This window comes from Echinops telfairi, unplaced genomic scaffold (assembly GCF_000313985.2).
Source record: "Echinops telfairi isolate 266 unplaced genomic scaffold, ASM31398v2 ScPeMD7_25;HRSCAF=90, whole genome shotgun sequence".
Classification (NCBI taxonomy): Eukaryota; Metazoa; Chordata; class Mammalia; order Afrosoricida; family Tenrecidae; genus Echinops; species Echinops telfairi.
Genome location: NW_022103922.1, coordinates 19,360,226 through 19,373,545, shown reverse-complemented (window position 1 = coordinate 19,373,545; position 13,320 = coordinate 19,360,226). Strand labels below are relative to the sequence as shown.

Sequence of the window (13,320 nt, the reverse complement as noted above, 5' to 3'; positions counted from 1 at the left end):
AGCACATCACTAATTTCTTCTTAGAATTTGTGTTATCATGATGAGACTCCTTTTAAATAAGCCAAAGCTATGTTTCAAGTTCTTACGAGGACTTTAATCACACACATTCTTTCATTAAAAATATTCTTTCCCCCCACATTTACCTGAGCAGAGCTGGGGACACAGTTTCTTTAAAGTGCCAAGGAGATTTTTACAAGGCTTTTTGGGAAGCTGTTTCCAGTTCATGTTCTTCTTCTCGTCTGATCTGATAAACAAGAACATAATCGATTTCTTGAAACTCTGTTTGTAGTCAACATTCTTATGTCAAGAGAGTCTTTCTTTACTGAAGTCACTCAACATGCAGAGCCTGAAAAAGTGCTTTTCAAGGGAGTTCTATTTTGGTTTCACTCAAACTCCGTCAAATGTGGTCCCCTCATTCTAATTTTTGATCTTGCGAGCTATGACCAGTACTAAAATCTTGCTTAAGTTATATTTTACCCCCCTCCCAGGGGGACGAACAACAGAAAAGTGGGTAAAGGGCGACAGAGGACAATGTAAGATATGAAAATAATAATCTATAACTTATCAAGGGTTTATGAGGGAGGTCGGGGGGGGAATGAGAAGCTGATATAATGGGCTCAAGTAGAAAGAAAATGCTTTGAAAATGATGATGGCGGCATATGTGCAAATGTGCTTGACACACTGGATGAATGTATGGACTGTGATAAGAGATGTAAGAACCCTCAAGTATTTAATTTTTGGAAGCATTTAATTTTAAAAGTATTTAATTTTTAAAACGTTTTATGTTACAATTATATTTTAAGTGTCTAATCAAATTGACTGGAAACTTCAAAATACCTATTCTAAAAATTTTGTTGTGCCCCAATTGTTAATGGATTATACGTAAGGAAGGATGAAACTCCTTACATTAATCAAAGTACGTTCAGTTACTTTACGCCGTATCCATTCGCACTGCCCTTTCCCAAGGCTTGAATATGAAAGGCTGTTCACTAGAACTTCCTAAATTAGGTTGCAGATCACATTTGTAAGAGGCACCTTGGAAAAAACTCCCAAACTCCCATCCCTGAAAACCCCAGTCTACACACACAGACGGCCCCGAGTCAGCACTCACTTAGCTGCAATTGGGTTTTAATAGATTCACTGGACACACCATTTATCAAAATCTCCAGAAAGTCCAACACGCCACCATTAAACCACTGAGTTCTACACCAGTTATCCAAGGTTCTATTACAAAGTGAATGGAAAATTCCAACAACCTTCATAAAGAGAAATTAAGACACTAATGTCAATTTATAAGACAAACCACTGGATTTTGTAACACCCTATCATGTTAAATATGGTGGTACTTGGAATCTTGAACTCCTAATAAAAATTCCTTATAGGGTTATATGTTTTAATTTCCAGGAAAAGTTTATGTGATACTAGCCTTTAGGTTATAAAAGTCAAATGAGTCTCAAACCCATTTCTTGAGTTAAAGGGGCGGCGGGGACAATTATTGGGGGAGAACTGTTCAAAATTATTTTTTAAATAGCATTTTCACCAACAGAAATGTTATATAAATGATTTTAAGTTGGGAAAAGTTAAGTATATTATCATCTAACTTGGTATGTTAGTCTGGGTGGACTAGAGAAACAAATCAGGGTAGGCTCACATGTGCCTAAGCAAGAGCTTTACATACAAGAGCAATTGAACAGTGAGAAAACATCCCAGTCCAGTCCAGATCAAGGCCATAAGTCCAATATGAGCCCAGATGTCCGATACCAATCTATAAAGTCCTCTTCAGACTCACAAAACACATGCAATGATGCCAAATGCAGGACGACCACAGGCCAGTGGGTAGAAAGTCTTGTGGATCCAGTGGCAGTAGAGGTATCTCAGTGCTGGCAGGGGTCTCCAAGTGGCTCCTTCAGCTCCAGGGTTCTAGAGTTGCTCCATGTCTTGTCAGCACCTATGCCTCACAGGGAGTGAGCATGTGTTCCGCCTCCAATGAGCTCTTTATCTCCTTACTGCCTCCAAGTGAGGTCATCAAGCAGCAGCCTGACTGACAAGGCTAAACTCCACCCCCTCACCCCTAAGTCTCAAACTGACAACAGATCAGATAACTACCACACTTGGAAAATAAGGAAACATCTGAGCTATAAGATCCTAAGTAATCATTCTCCAGAAGTACCTCAATGTGTACAAACTCAACATATTACATGTAGGAAAATGGTTCTCTACCTCCTGACCATAAATCTATGAGTGTGCTACAAAAAGTTGACGCAAAAATATATTAGGAGATTTTTCCAACTTTTCTAAGCCAAGGAAGGTACTGGAGCTTTACAGTTTCAAAACGCACTGTTAGATCCAGTTTAGAACTGGTGTCTAAGTGAGAGCAAGCATTTCTTCCTTCTTTAAGCCATTCTTTTGGCTAATTGGGCTAATTTCCCAATTAATTCTACTGCTGTGACCATTTGGGCCCCAAATGATCATTTTCTGCCACTCTCAGAGTAATAGAGGTCAGGACCAGAAAGTTGGCACCAACACAAGGGAATTTTCAGTGCTGACTTGTGTTTTGGGGTGTGTGGAAGGAGGTGCTTTACAGGCAGCATGGCTCTTCTGTCCATCCAAACCAGCATCTAGTTACTGTTGTCCATTACTCTTCGGATCCTCAGTTATATGTGCCTGATATATTTACCACTACCAGTAAACATAAGCTGTGACTCAAACTTTTAAAAAATCATTTTATTAGGGGCTCTTACAGCTCATCACAATCCATATGTACATCCACTGTGTCGAGGACATTTGTACATATGTTGACATCATTTTCAAAACATTTTCTTTCTACTTGAGCCCTTGCTATCAGCTCATTTCCTCCCTCCCTCATGAACCCTTGATCATTTATAAAAAAATGTTTCCCATGTCTTACATCAACCACTGTCTCCCTTCACCCATTTTCCTTTTGTCTGTCCCCCTAGGAGGAGGTTATACGTAGATCATTGTGATCGGTTTCCCCTTTCTTCCCCCACCTTCCCCTTACCCTCTCCTGGTATGGTTGCTCTCAATATTGGTCATGAGGGATTTATCTGTCCTGGATTCCTTGTGTTTCCAGCTCTTATCTGTACCTGTGTACAGGCTCTGGTCTTGTCAGATTTGTAAGGTAGGACTGGGGTCATGATTGTGGGAGAGGGGAGAGGAGGCATTAAAGAACTAGAGGAAAGTTGTATGTTTCATTCTTTCTGGTTCTGTTCTTGCTAAGAATTTGCTTTTCCACCCCAAATATTTTTACAAGATCCTTAGGGGATGCTTATAGATCCCCTGATACATACCTAAGAATCACCTGGGGGGTCTTGTTAAAATACAAATTTTCAGCAGGCAGTCAGACCTAAAAAGGGCAGCTTTGTGCTGCTGTTGACAGGTGCCGGCAAGTCAGTCTAACTCATAGCAACCCTGTGCACAACCGAACACAACACTGGCCAGTTCAGCACCACTGTCAGCTACTACGTTTGAACCCATCGTCACAGCCACTGTGTCATTCCATCTGCTTAAGGGACTTCCTTCTTTGGGCTGACCCTCTTCCAAGCATGATGTCAGTTCCCCCGGTATCACATCCGAAGCATGTGAGACAAAGTTCAGTTACCCCACTCCTAAGGAGCACTCTGGCTGTCCTTCCTCCAAAGTCCGGTTATGTAGCTTGCTCTTCTGGTAGTCCACAGTACTTTTAATATTCTTCAGCAACACGACAATTCAAATGCATCAATTCTTCTCCAGTCTTCCCATTCGTGCTCCAGCTTTCACATGCACATGAGGCCTCTGAAAATACTCTGACTGAGGCCAGGTCTACCTTAGTCACTTACAAGTAGCTTCCTTGCTCTTGAACACCTTAATGAGGCCTTGCACAGTTCTGCCCAATGCAGTACACATTGTGTGATGTCTGGACTGCTGCTTTCACAGCCGTTTACGAATCCACGTGAAACGAATCCTTGCCAGTGTCAATCTGGCCTCCGTTTATCATGCTGTCGACTGGGGAAGGAGTGCGCCAGGATCTGGTTTTCTTCACATCGAGTTGTATTCTTAGGTCTCCATCGGCTTACAGTCCTCTTTGCTTTCAGCAAGCCGGCTGGGTCATCCGCATGGTGCAGCTGGTTCATGCGCCTTCCTCCAGGAACAACGCCTGGTGAAGTCCAATGTAAGACGATTTGCTTGGCATACAGGTTGAATTAGTACAATGAAGGGCACAACCCTGATGCAGGCCTTTCCTCACTTTGAGCCCCGTAATAGTATACCCTTTGCTGTTTGTCTTTTGGTTTAAACTCTTTCTCACTGAGTCAGTTCCAACTCATGGCAACCCTATAGGACAGGGTAGAACTGCCCCTGTGGGTTTCCAAGAGTATAGCTCGTTACAGGAGTAGAAAATCTTAAGAGTGGCTGGTGGTTTGAAATTGCTGATCGTGTGATTAGCAGCCCCATGTAGTTGCCATGTTATGTTACTGGGACAGGGTAGGGTTTATCTTAAATAAATGCAAAGCCACAAGATCTCCAGGGAGCAAGAAACAAGTTACAGAGATAAGGACCTTCTCCCAGAGAGAAAGCCAGTGAGTGCCCTGAATTCAGACTTTCAGCCTCCTAACTGTGAGCAGGCTTCTCAGTCCCTGAGAAGGACATCATGCTTGAGACAGTGGAGGGGCAGTGAAAAAGAGGAAGGCCCTCAAGCAGAGAGATGGGCTGGGCGGTGGCTGCAGCAATGGGTCCAGCAGAGGAGCAGCGGTGAGGGGAGGCAGGAACAGGACCGGGCCGGGTTTTGTTCTGTTGAGCATAGGGTCGCTATAGGTTGGTCCCAACTTGATGGCACCTAAGTGCAACTGGGAGAAAATAAATGTCCATTGGTGAAAGCCAACCATCTGTGCTACTTCCATTGTAGCAGCACTAGATAACTGGAACTTCCCATTAAGTAAAGGGCAGGGCATCACTCTATATTGTGCCTACATTTTTATCTCAAATAGAAAGGCTTTTTTTTTAATTAAGAGATCATTTTACAGACTTATTTTTTTTAAACCTTACAATATGGGTTTGAATCAAATCCATAAGTCCTACCAGCTGTGTAGCGCTAAAAGATGTATTTAATTATCCCACTGCATCCCAAGTATTATCCAAATATAAACTACTATACTACTGAAGAAGGTGGGGGATTTTCCCCTCCTTTTCTTCAAAGCTTACAATTTTCCTGGATTTTGACAACTGCCATAGTGATAAGCATTGTGTTAAAGGTGAAGACTTACAACAACTTTCAAAAATAGTAACTTCTAGATGGTTTTAAAGGAAAGCTGCAACGGTATGTGGAAAAAAAAATACATGAGGAGGCGGCAATACAAAAAGGACCAACTTACATATATACCATGTTTGTATCCAAGTCGATGCAAACAACATCTTGCGGTGGGTCATGAAGGTCAAAGTATCTGGAGTCCACACCCACTATGAAGGGTAGAGGCGCACTGAGTACGCCAGCCAGGGAGAGGGGACACAGGGGGATGTATGGGCACTGCCACTGAAACGGAAAGATCATCTGGGGACAAAAAGTTCCACAAATTAGCCCACATGTAAATTGTCAATGAACACTTATCATGTGCTAAGCTCCTGGTCTTGCTAATGGCACACACACACACACACACACACACACACACACACACACACAACCCCTGCCCTCATGTAACTTATCATCTACCATGATGGGCAGCAAACATGTTGTGGTTGCTTTTTTTCCTCCTATAAAAGACAGTGCATAGTTTCAGTTTTGTGGGCCAGACTGTCTCTCGTACAACTATTCATCTCTGCCATTGTGAGCGTGGGCTATGTTCCAATAAGACTATTTACACAAAGGTGATGACCACAGTTTGGCCTGCGGCACTTGGTGTAGCAGGAAGAAACAGAAAATGAACACAAGAGGTAACGAGAGGTAAGAAACACACAGTGTCAGAAAATGGTAAGCATTTTCTGGATGGGAAAAAAGGACAACCAAGTAAATGGGAATGAAGCGTAGGAAAGGAGGGAAACGCGGGCATCCCTGAAATATGGACATCTGGCCAGCTTCATCAGGAGTACAGCGCAACTGAAGGCTGACGGAGGGCAGGCGGGGACTGAGTCAAGGGCTGGATGGGACAAGAATATTTCAAACAGAAGCGGCAGTTGAAGCAAAGGCCTAGAGACAACGCCGCCCCCGCCCACCCCCTGCGCCAACCTCCAGGTCATGTGCTCCTAGGAAGACAGCAAGGAGGCCAGTGTTCTGCATCTTTTAAAAGTATTACCTGGCTCAAAATGACTGCAAGTTAAAGTGAGAAAAACTAACCAAATATGATAATTGCATAATTGTAGGGTAATTGAAATCAGCCAAAGCCCCTTGCCAAGTGCAGTCGGCTTCATGATTAAGCATGCAGAGGCCATTCTCTGAAGAACTCGAAAATGTGCCCAGTGTGCAATGGACAGTTCCCTCAAAGAAAAACCATCTTTGTTGTCTTTTACTTTATCTTTGCCACTCCATTACGTTTCTGTTAAACTGTTGCTGGGCTGAGAATTTTCAAATTTGCTTTCTTTGGCAGAAATTTCCCTGAGTGAAAATTCTCAGTAATGATAAACCCAAAGGAAAATTCCGTACTCACAGCTACAACTGCTTCGGCGACGCCGGTCAGCACAGCCGGCCTCAGAGAATGAAGCAGAATTTTACTTTCCAGTAAAACAAAGAGCAGCAGGGTTGCGCAATTTTCAGGGCCCAAGTTCATTAACAGGGTGCTAAAGTTGGCTCCACTAGAAAAATCAGAGAAAAAAAGATGGTTGAGCTATCTTTAAGGCATTTTTAAGATGTTCTTATTATTTTCTATGTATTAAGGGATTAAAAATCTAGTATTACTTTCAAGTTCTGACTTAGCTACCACTGAAAATTAAGAGATTTAATAAGTAGAAGGGGAGTTAAAGAGAAGCTTTACTTAAATCACAGCCAATTCTCAAATTTTAGTACTGTCCAGACAAAGAATTAGGAAAATAAAATTCTTCAACTGAAATAATATATAGTATTTAATATTACATAATGCATTATATATTATATTTATAATATATATTTTATGACACTTTCTAGCAATCCACCCTCCAGTTCTATCTACTACAGATCCGCCCAACAAGCCAAGCTGGAAGGTTCGCTCATTCAACAAACATCTGAGTAGCAGGCATATTTACGTGCCAGGCACATTGTCAGGGGCTGGGAACACAACGGCCGGCAGAACAGAGAGTCAGTGCCTTCATGGATCGAATATGAACGATCACACAGAGACATCATTTAAAACTGCTCTGTGTGATGATAAAGAATGAGGCTAAGAAAGAACACGCTAGATAGGAAGACTTAAATTCATCTTTTGAGAACAGAGGAGTATTTGCGATCAGGAAAGTTTTTCCTGAAGGACAGCCATTCTAGAGCGGAGTTCGAAAGAACAGTGGTGGGGGCTATAGGGATGGGACAGGGGAGGGACAGACACAACTTACACCCTGAGGCAAGAAAAAAACAAAATCGAATACACCTATGGTGACCAAAGCTAATAGCCTACAATTCACTGCCATCGAGCCCATTCTGACTCATAGTGAATGTATACCAGGTTTCCTTGATTGCAAACCTTTCTCCATTGGGGCAGCTGGTGAACTTGAACCACCAACCTCATGGTTAGTAGTCTAACTCTTACCTGACAGTAATACCACCAGGCATAGTAAGAGGGGGTTAAAAATAGTGAAAGATTAGGCTGCGAAAGAAGTTATACTGCTAGAGCTACATCCTCAATAGCACACGCTGTATGCAGCATCGTAAGGAACAGAGGACATGAGAGGAAAAAAGACCAACTGTGAGGTTATTGGAGCCGTGTGTGGTGGTGAGAGATATTGACGGCCTGACCTAAGATGCAGAAGGAGAAAAGACAATGTACTCGATGGGGCACACTGAATTATGAACTAAATAGGGGGGGTGGAGAGGGTGAGAGGAAGATGAGGGGAGTCCTCCCTCCAGCCACTCCTGCAGCTGTCCTTAGTGAGCCCACAGAGAAGGCCTCATTGCCCAGGCAGCTCTCAGGCCACCCTCACAGAGCTTGTACAGCACTTAACATCGTTATTCCCATCCCGCAAACCCTTAAAAGCATCCTGCTCCAAGTGAATAAACAAATCATTTACATGCCATTAATTACCTTAGTGGCAAAGGTGTAGAAACTGGTTGAGATAATATCAATGCATCATGGACTGACAACTTCAAAGGGAAGGAAAAAAAAGAAACAAATCAAATCAATTTTGAAGTGAAAATATTGGGATCAAGGGTAAAAGGGGAAAAAAAGGGTAAAATGGAAACCAGTTTAATATGTACAAAGAGATATTTTCAAAACATGTGCATGTTGTCACAAGCGGTGTGCTTGTGTAGCTCTGCCGGACGTATCTCCCCAGAGGTGTTTATTAGTTCTTTTTAACCAAATGGTTAATTCAAATAAATGTTCACTCAGTTCACTGGTTAAAACACAGCTGTTTAAAATTAGTGGAATTACTGCTTTTTAAAAGCCTCAAATTCATTTCCTTAACAGGCTGAAATGCACTTGGCAATTGCTTCCTATGTGCCAAGGCTTGTGCTGAAGTGAAGTCCAGTCACAATTAACAATGTTTGACTTAATCCTTCCATATTACATATGTTTACTATGTTCCAGGAAACAAAATTTAAATAGCCTACCCCTATAGATCAGTGGTACTAAAAAAATGCCAGTCCATGGCCCACTGCCAGTTAGTAAACTGTTACTGGCCCAGGAAAATACCAAATAAAGAGCAGCCATTTACAAATTTCTATGGCTACCTGACACTGCTACCACATTCAAGCACGCAATCAACAGGCATGACTTTGGGCGGGTTTAGGCCTGCACACGTCTGCACTGTACTCAGTGTGAGTGAATTGGCCCAAGTTCCACTGGTGATTGGAAAACAAGGAAACTGGTCCTAAACCAGAAATAGACAACGTCACCTTTTTCCCCAACCACCACACAATTCAAATATAATAATTAGGTGCTCCAATATTAAGAGTATGCCCATAATTCTGGGCTTCCATTTTCAAAATCAACGACAGAAAGCCCAGTATGGACTACTGATAATAATTACCAGAACAGCAATTATTGCCGTTCTGTGTAAGGTCTCCAGAACAGCACAAAAGAATGCTGAGCAAAGAAATGAAAAGGGGAATTCAAGTACTTGAAGAATGCATAATGTTCTCAAACGCAAGGACCTAAGATTCCACTCCCTATACACAGGGAACGCCCTCCCCAGACAGGCCCCGTGGTTACCTGTACAAGAATTCTTGGTCCTTGTGGTGAAGGAAAAGGAATATTTTGCATAAAATGCGAAATGTGCCTGGAAAAAATTTGAAATAAAAATCACAATCTTAATTTAGTAATTTGATTTTTAACACAGCAAGTAATTCTTTCCATTATTTTTCATCCAAAATCTGACAGCTGTTTCCCTAAAGCTTATCTTACACAAATGAATTTACTTAATGTAAAGCAGTGCTCATGCCTCTAAATTTCTAGACTAAAATGTGCATTTCCTGAGTAAACACCTGTAGTCGCAATTAAATTGACATTAGCATTCCTTATTCTCTCCAGGAAAATAAGAGTAACAGCCCTGTTTTCATGAAAAAAGCCAGTAGAGGGAAGCACAGGAATTAACACTATGAATAGTATTTATCCCCAAGTCTACATTTATAACTTCCACTCAGACCACTCGCCTTCTCCATTTCTGCCCTTAGAAAACTGTCTGTCAGCTTTCTCTGAACTTTTTGGAGCTCTCTTTTTTTTTTTAAGTGTTTCATCAGGTTTTTATTTTGGTGAAATAAAAACGTATTTGTTTCTTTTTCTTTTTTCTTTTTAATCAATTTATTGGGGCTCATACAATTCATCACAACACATAGATCAATTGTGTAAAGCACATCTATACATTTGTTGCCCTCATTATTCCCAAAATTCGCTTGCCTCTTGGGTTCCCGGAATCAGCTCATTTTCCTTTTTTCCCCCCTTCCCTTCCTCCTCCCCTCTCCCCCATGCACCCTTGATAATTTATAAATTATTATTGTATCTTATATTACACTGTCCGGCGTCTCCCTTCACCCACCCCTCTGCTGCCCGTCCCCCAGAGAGGAGGTTATATGTAGCTCCCTGTGATCAATTCCCCCTTTCTACACCTCCTTTCCCTCCTGGTTTCGCCACTGTCACCCTTGGTCCTGAGAGGTTCATCTGTCCTAGATTCCCTGCGTTTCCAATTCCCATCTGTACCGCTGTGCATCATCTGGTCTAACCAGGTCTGCAAGGCAAAATTGGGGTCCTGGTAGTTGGGGGGTTTTTGGAGCTCTTATGAGGCAGTAAAATATAGTGTTATTTCAAGAGAGAAGAGTTGAATATTGATTTTCATTTTCACAAAACATCCATAGAACCTAATTTTTAATGTCATATTTTACTTCAGCTAAAAGATAAATCTATACATAAAAGTCATTAAACTTGAGTTTCAGGAGTACAACATAAGAGTTGAAACTAAATAGCCATGTCAAATAGTAACATCTTTCTACTCACACTTTACTATTCTTAAAGCTAATTTTTAAACAGCATGCATTTAACTCATTCAGATAATTACTCCCATCTTATCCACTAAGCTACTATGTTTTTGATGGCTTTCTATAATGTAAAACTTCTATATACTCTAGAAAAATCTGATTACAACCATTATACTTCCATAAAGCTCATGATGCCTATTGATTTGTTAGCAGGGTACATAAATTACTGGCTCTCATAAACTAATGTGCCACAAGAAAGCAGAAAACATATGGCTTAAAAGAGAAAAGTGGCTCCATCTATATATTTTTTGTGATTACTAAAGATGTCCAACGGCACAGGGAATTATCAACCAAGGGGTAAACACGCAGATTTTGTCAATACTAAAACCACAGACTCACTTCTTACAATGGATTAACTCACCCTCCCCAATGTGTACATCAGCTCGGACACCTTTCAGAGTTAGAACCTGGAATGAGGGGTGGGTGGACGGACGGACGGATGGATGGGTGTGTGTGTGTGCACGTGCACTACTACGTTTGTGTGTCCCCGCGAACCCGTACCTATTTTTCTCTTGGCTATTAGAGAAAGAACAGGAGGGGGAGCACACACAACAGTTGAGTTCCCTCCTGAGCTGAGTTCTCAAAAGACAATTTGTGACTGTTCTCCTCCCCACTCCTCAATTTTAAGTTCCCAGCCAAGGACTCAGGAGGAGGGGGAATCTGTAAAAAGCGAGCAATGACCCTTTCCCTTTCAACTTTGCTGCCAATGCCAAAAGTTCAGTCAACAGTGAAATATACATTTATACAGCATTTCTCTCCACCGGACAGCTCTTTAATCCTTATACATACTTTTCAATGGGAAGAGGATGTGGTCCAGACACAGAAAGTTTGTAGATAAACATGAGAAACTTTTTAAAAGCTTCAAAAAAGGGCCAGTGTGAGAGTAAACAAATGCATTTATTTGAATTGATGGACTTGGAGACCACTTTTCTCTCCACAGGTGTCAACAGGCCCAGTTGCATCAGCTGTTTTTCTGCCAGCAGCTCCCGAGAGTAAGGTTCATAGAACTGGATGGCTGCACCATACACCTAACAAAACCAAAGAACTCAAGTTACAGAACTGGGGTGGGCTTGCCTGCTCTTGAAAGTTAAGCTCTCTTACTACGCAAAACACATTTGCTCAGGGTGCAAATGACAAAGAGAAAAACAAAATGACAATTTCACTAGAGTTATTCATGTTTTGATGCAAATCCTAAATTTTTTCCACTGAGATCACACATTTCAGCATAGATCTTAAGCAAAAGTGGGTGATCCCCTCCTCTTGTAATTGGCTTTCATCCTTTTTAAAAAAAATCATTTTATTAGGGGCTCATACAACTCTTATCACAATGCATACACACATCAATTGTGTAAAGCGCATTTGTACATTCATTGCCCTCATCATGCTTAAAACATTTCCTCTCCACTTAAGGCCCCTGGCATCGGTCCTCATTTTTCCCCTCCCTCCCCGCTCCCCCCTCCCTCATGAGCCCTTGATAATTTATAAATTGTTATCTTGTCATATCTTGCCCTGTCCGACGTCTACTTTCACCCACTTTTCGGTTGTCCGTCCCCCCCGGGAGGAGGTCACATACAGTTCCTTGTAATAGGTTCCCTCTTTGGCTTTCATTCTTAACTAGGCTGTGAATTTTCTTTTACCTCAATCATTACTGTATAACAATTTTTAAAACTTGAGATAAGCAGTTTTTAAAACGGAATTCTATGATTTTTTAAATTTTCAAATTCTAATGAAATTTGCCTTTTCAGTTTTAGTCCCTGCTCCTTCAAGGAAAACTAGGAGGGGGACTTCAAAAAGTTAGACAAATTACATTCTTTTCATTTTTCTATAAACATTTTGAAGCCCCTCAATATTTATTTTGGCTACTAAAAATCCTGATCAGATAGATAAGCTAAAAAAGCTTTAGCGAATTTAATGTATGCAGACATTCTTACGAGTCTAAGGAGCCCTGATGGCACAGTGGTTACACATTCGGCCGCTAACCAGTTCAGCAGTTTGAAACGTCTTGCCACTCCTTGGGAGAAAGATGGGGTTTTCTACTGCCCCCTAAAGAGTGAAGTCTGGGAAGCTCCGTGGGGCAGTTCTGCTGTCTTGTAGGGTCGCTTTGAGTCAGCACTCAGCGATGGCTGTGAGCCTGGTTTTGGTGGGAGAGAGGCTGGTTGAGTCCATCTCTACAGGGATGCCATTTTCTTCTTGATCATTTTATTATTCGTTTCTCCTCTTACCAAGGAAGATCATGATAGAATTTTTTTCAGTAGTGATTTCATAATAGCTTTATTTTTTTTAATCATTTTATTGGGGACTTGTACAACTCATCACAAACCATATATCCATCCATTGTGTCAAGCACATTTGTAGCCCTCATCATTCTCAAAACATTTGCTTTCTACTTGAGTCCTTGGTATCAGCTCCTCATTTTTCCCCCTCCCTCCCCACTCCCCCTTGAAAATTTAAAAATTATTATTTTGTAATGTCTTACACTGTCCGACATCTCTCTTCACCCACTTTTCTGTTGTCTGTCGCCCAGGGAGGGGGTTATGTGTAGATCCTTGTAATCGGTTCCCCCTTTCTACCCCACCTTCCCTCCACCCTCCTGGTATCACCCATCACCACTGGTCCTGAAGGGATCATCTGTCCTGGATTCCATGTGTTTCCAGTTCCTATCTGTGCCAGTGTACATCCTC

At 41.7% G+C, this 13,320-nt stretch overlaps 1 protein-coding gene across 3 annotated transcripts in view; it reads right to left on the bottom strand.

The window, feature by feature from the left end:
- The window catches only part of DENND4C (DENN domain containing 4C), a 105,736-nt gene that overhangs the window by 50,556 nt on the left and 41,860 nt on the right, over nucleotides 1–13,320 (bottom strand). For all 3 annotated transcript variants that reach the window (XM_045289106.1, XM_045289107.1, XM_045289108.1), the window contains 6 exons: nucleotides 11,429–11,667; nucleotides 9,321–9,387; nucleotides 8,193–8,251; nucleotides 6,633–6,777; nucleotides 5,367–5,542; nucleotides 144–244 (listed from right to left, as the gene is read on the bottom strand). In XM_045289106.1, the coding sequence (XP_045145041.1) occupies nucleotides 144–244; nucleotides 5,367–5,542; nucleotides 6,633–6,777; nucleotides 8,193–8,251; nucleotides 9,321–9,387; nucleotides 11,429–11,667 (787 nt within the window). The remainder of the gene's footprint in view (nucleotides 1–143; nucleotides 245–5,366; nucleotides 5,543–6,632; nucleotides 6,778–8,192; nucleotides 8,252–9,320; nucleotides 9,388–11,428; nucleotides 11,668–13,320) is intronic.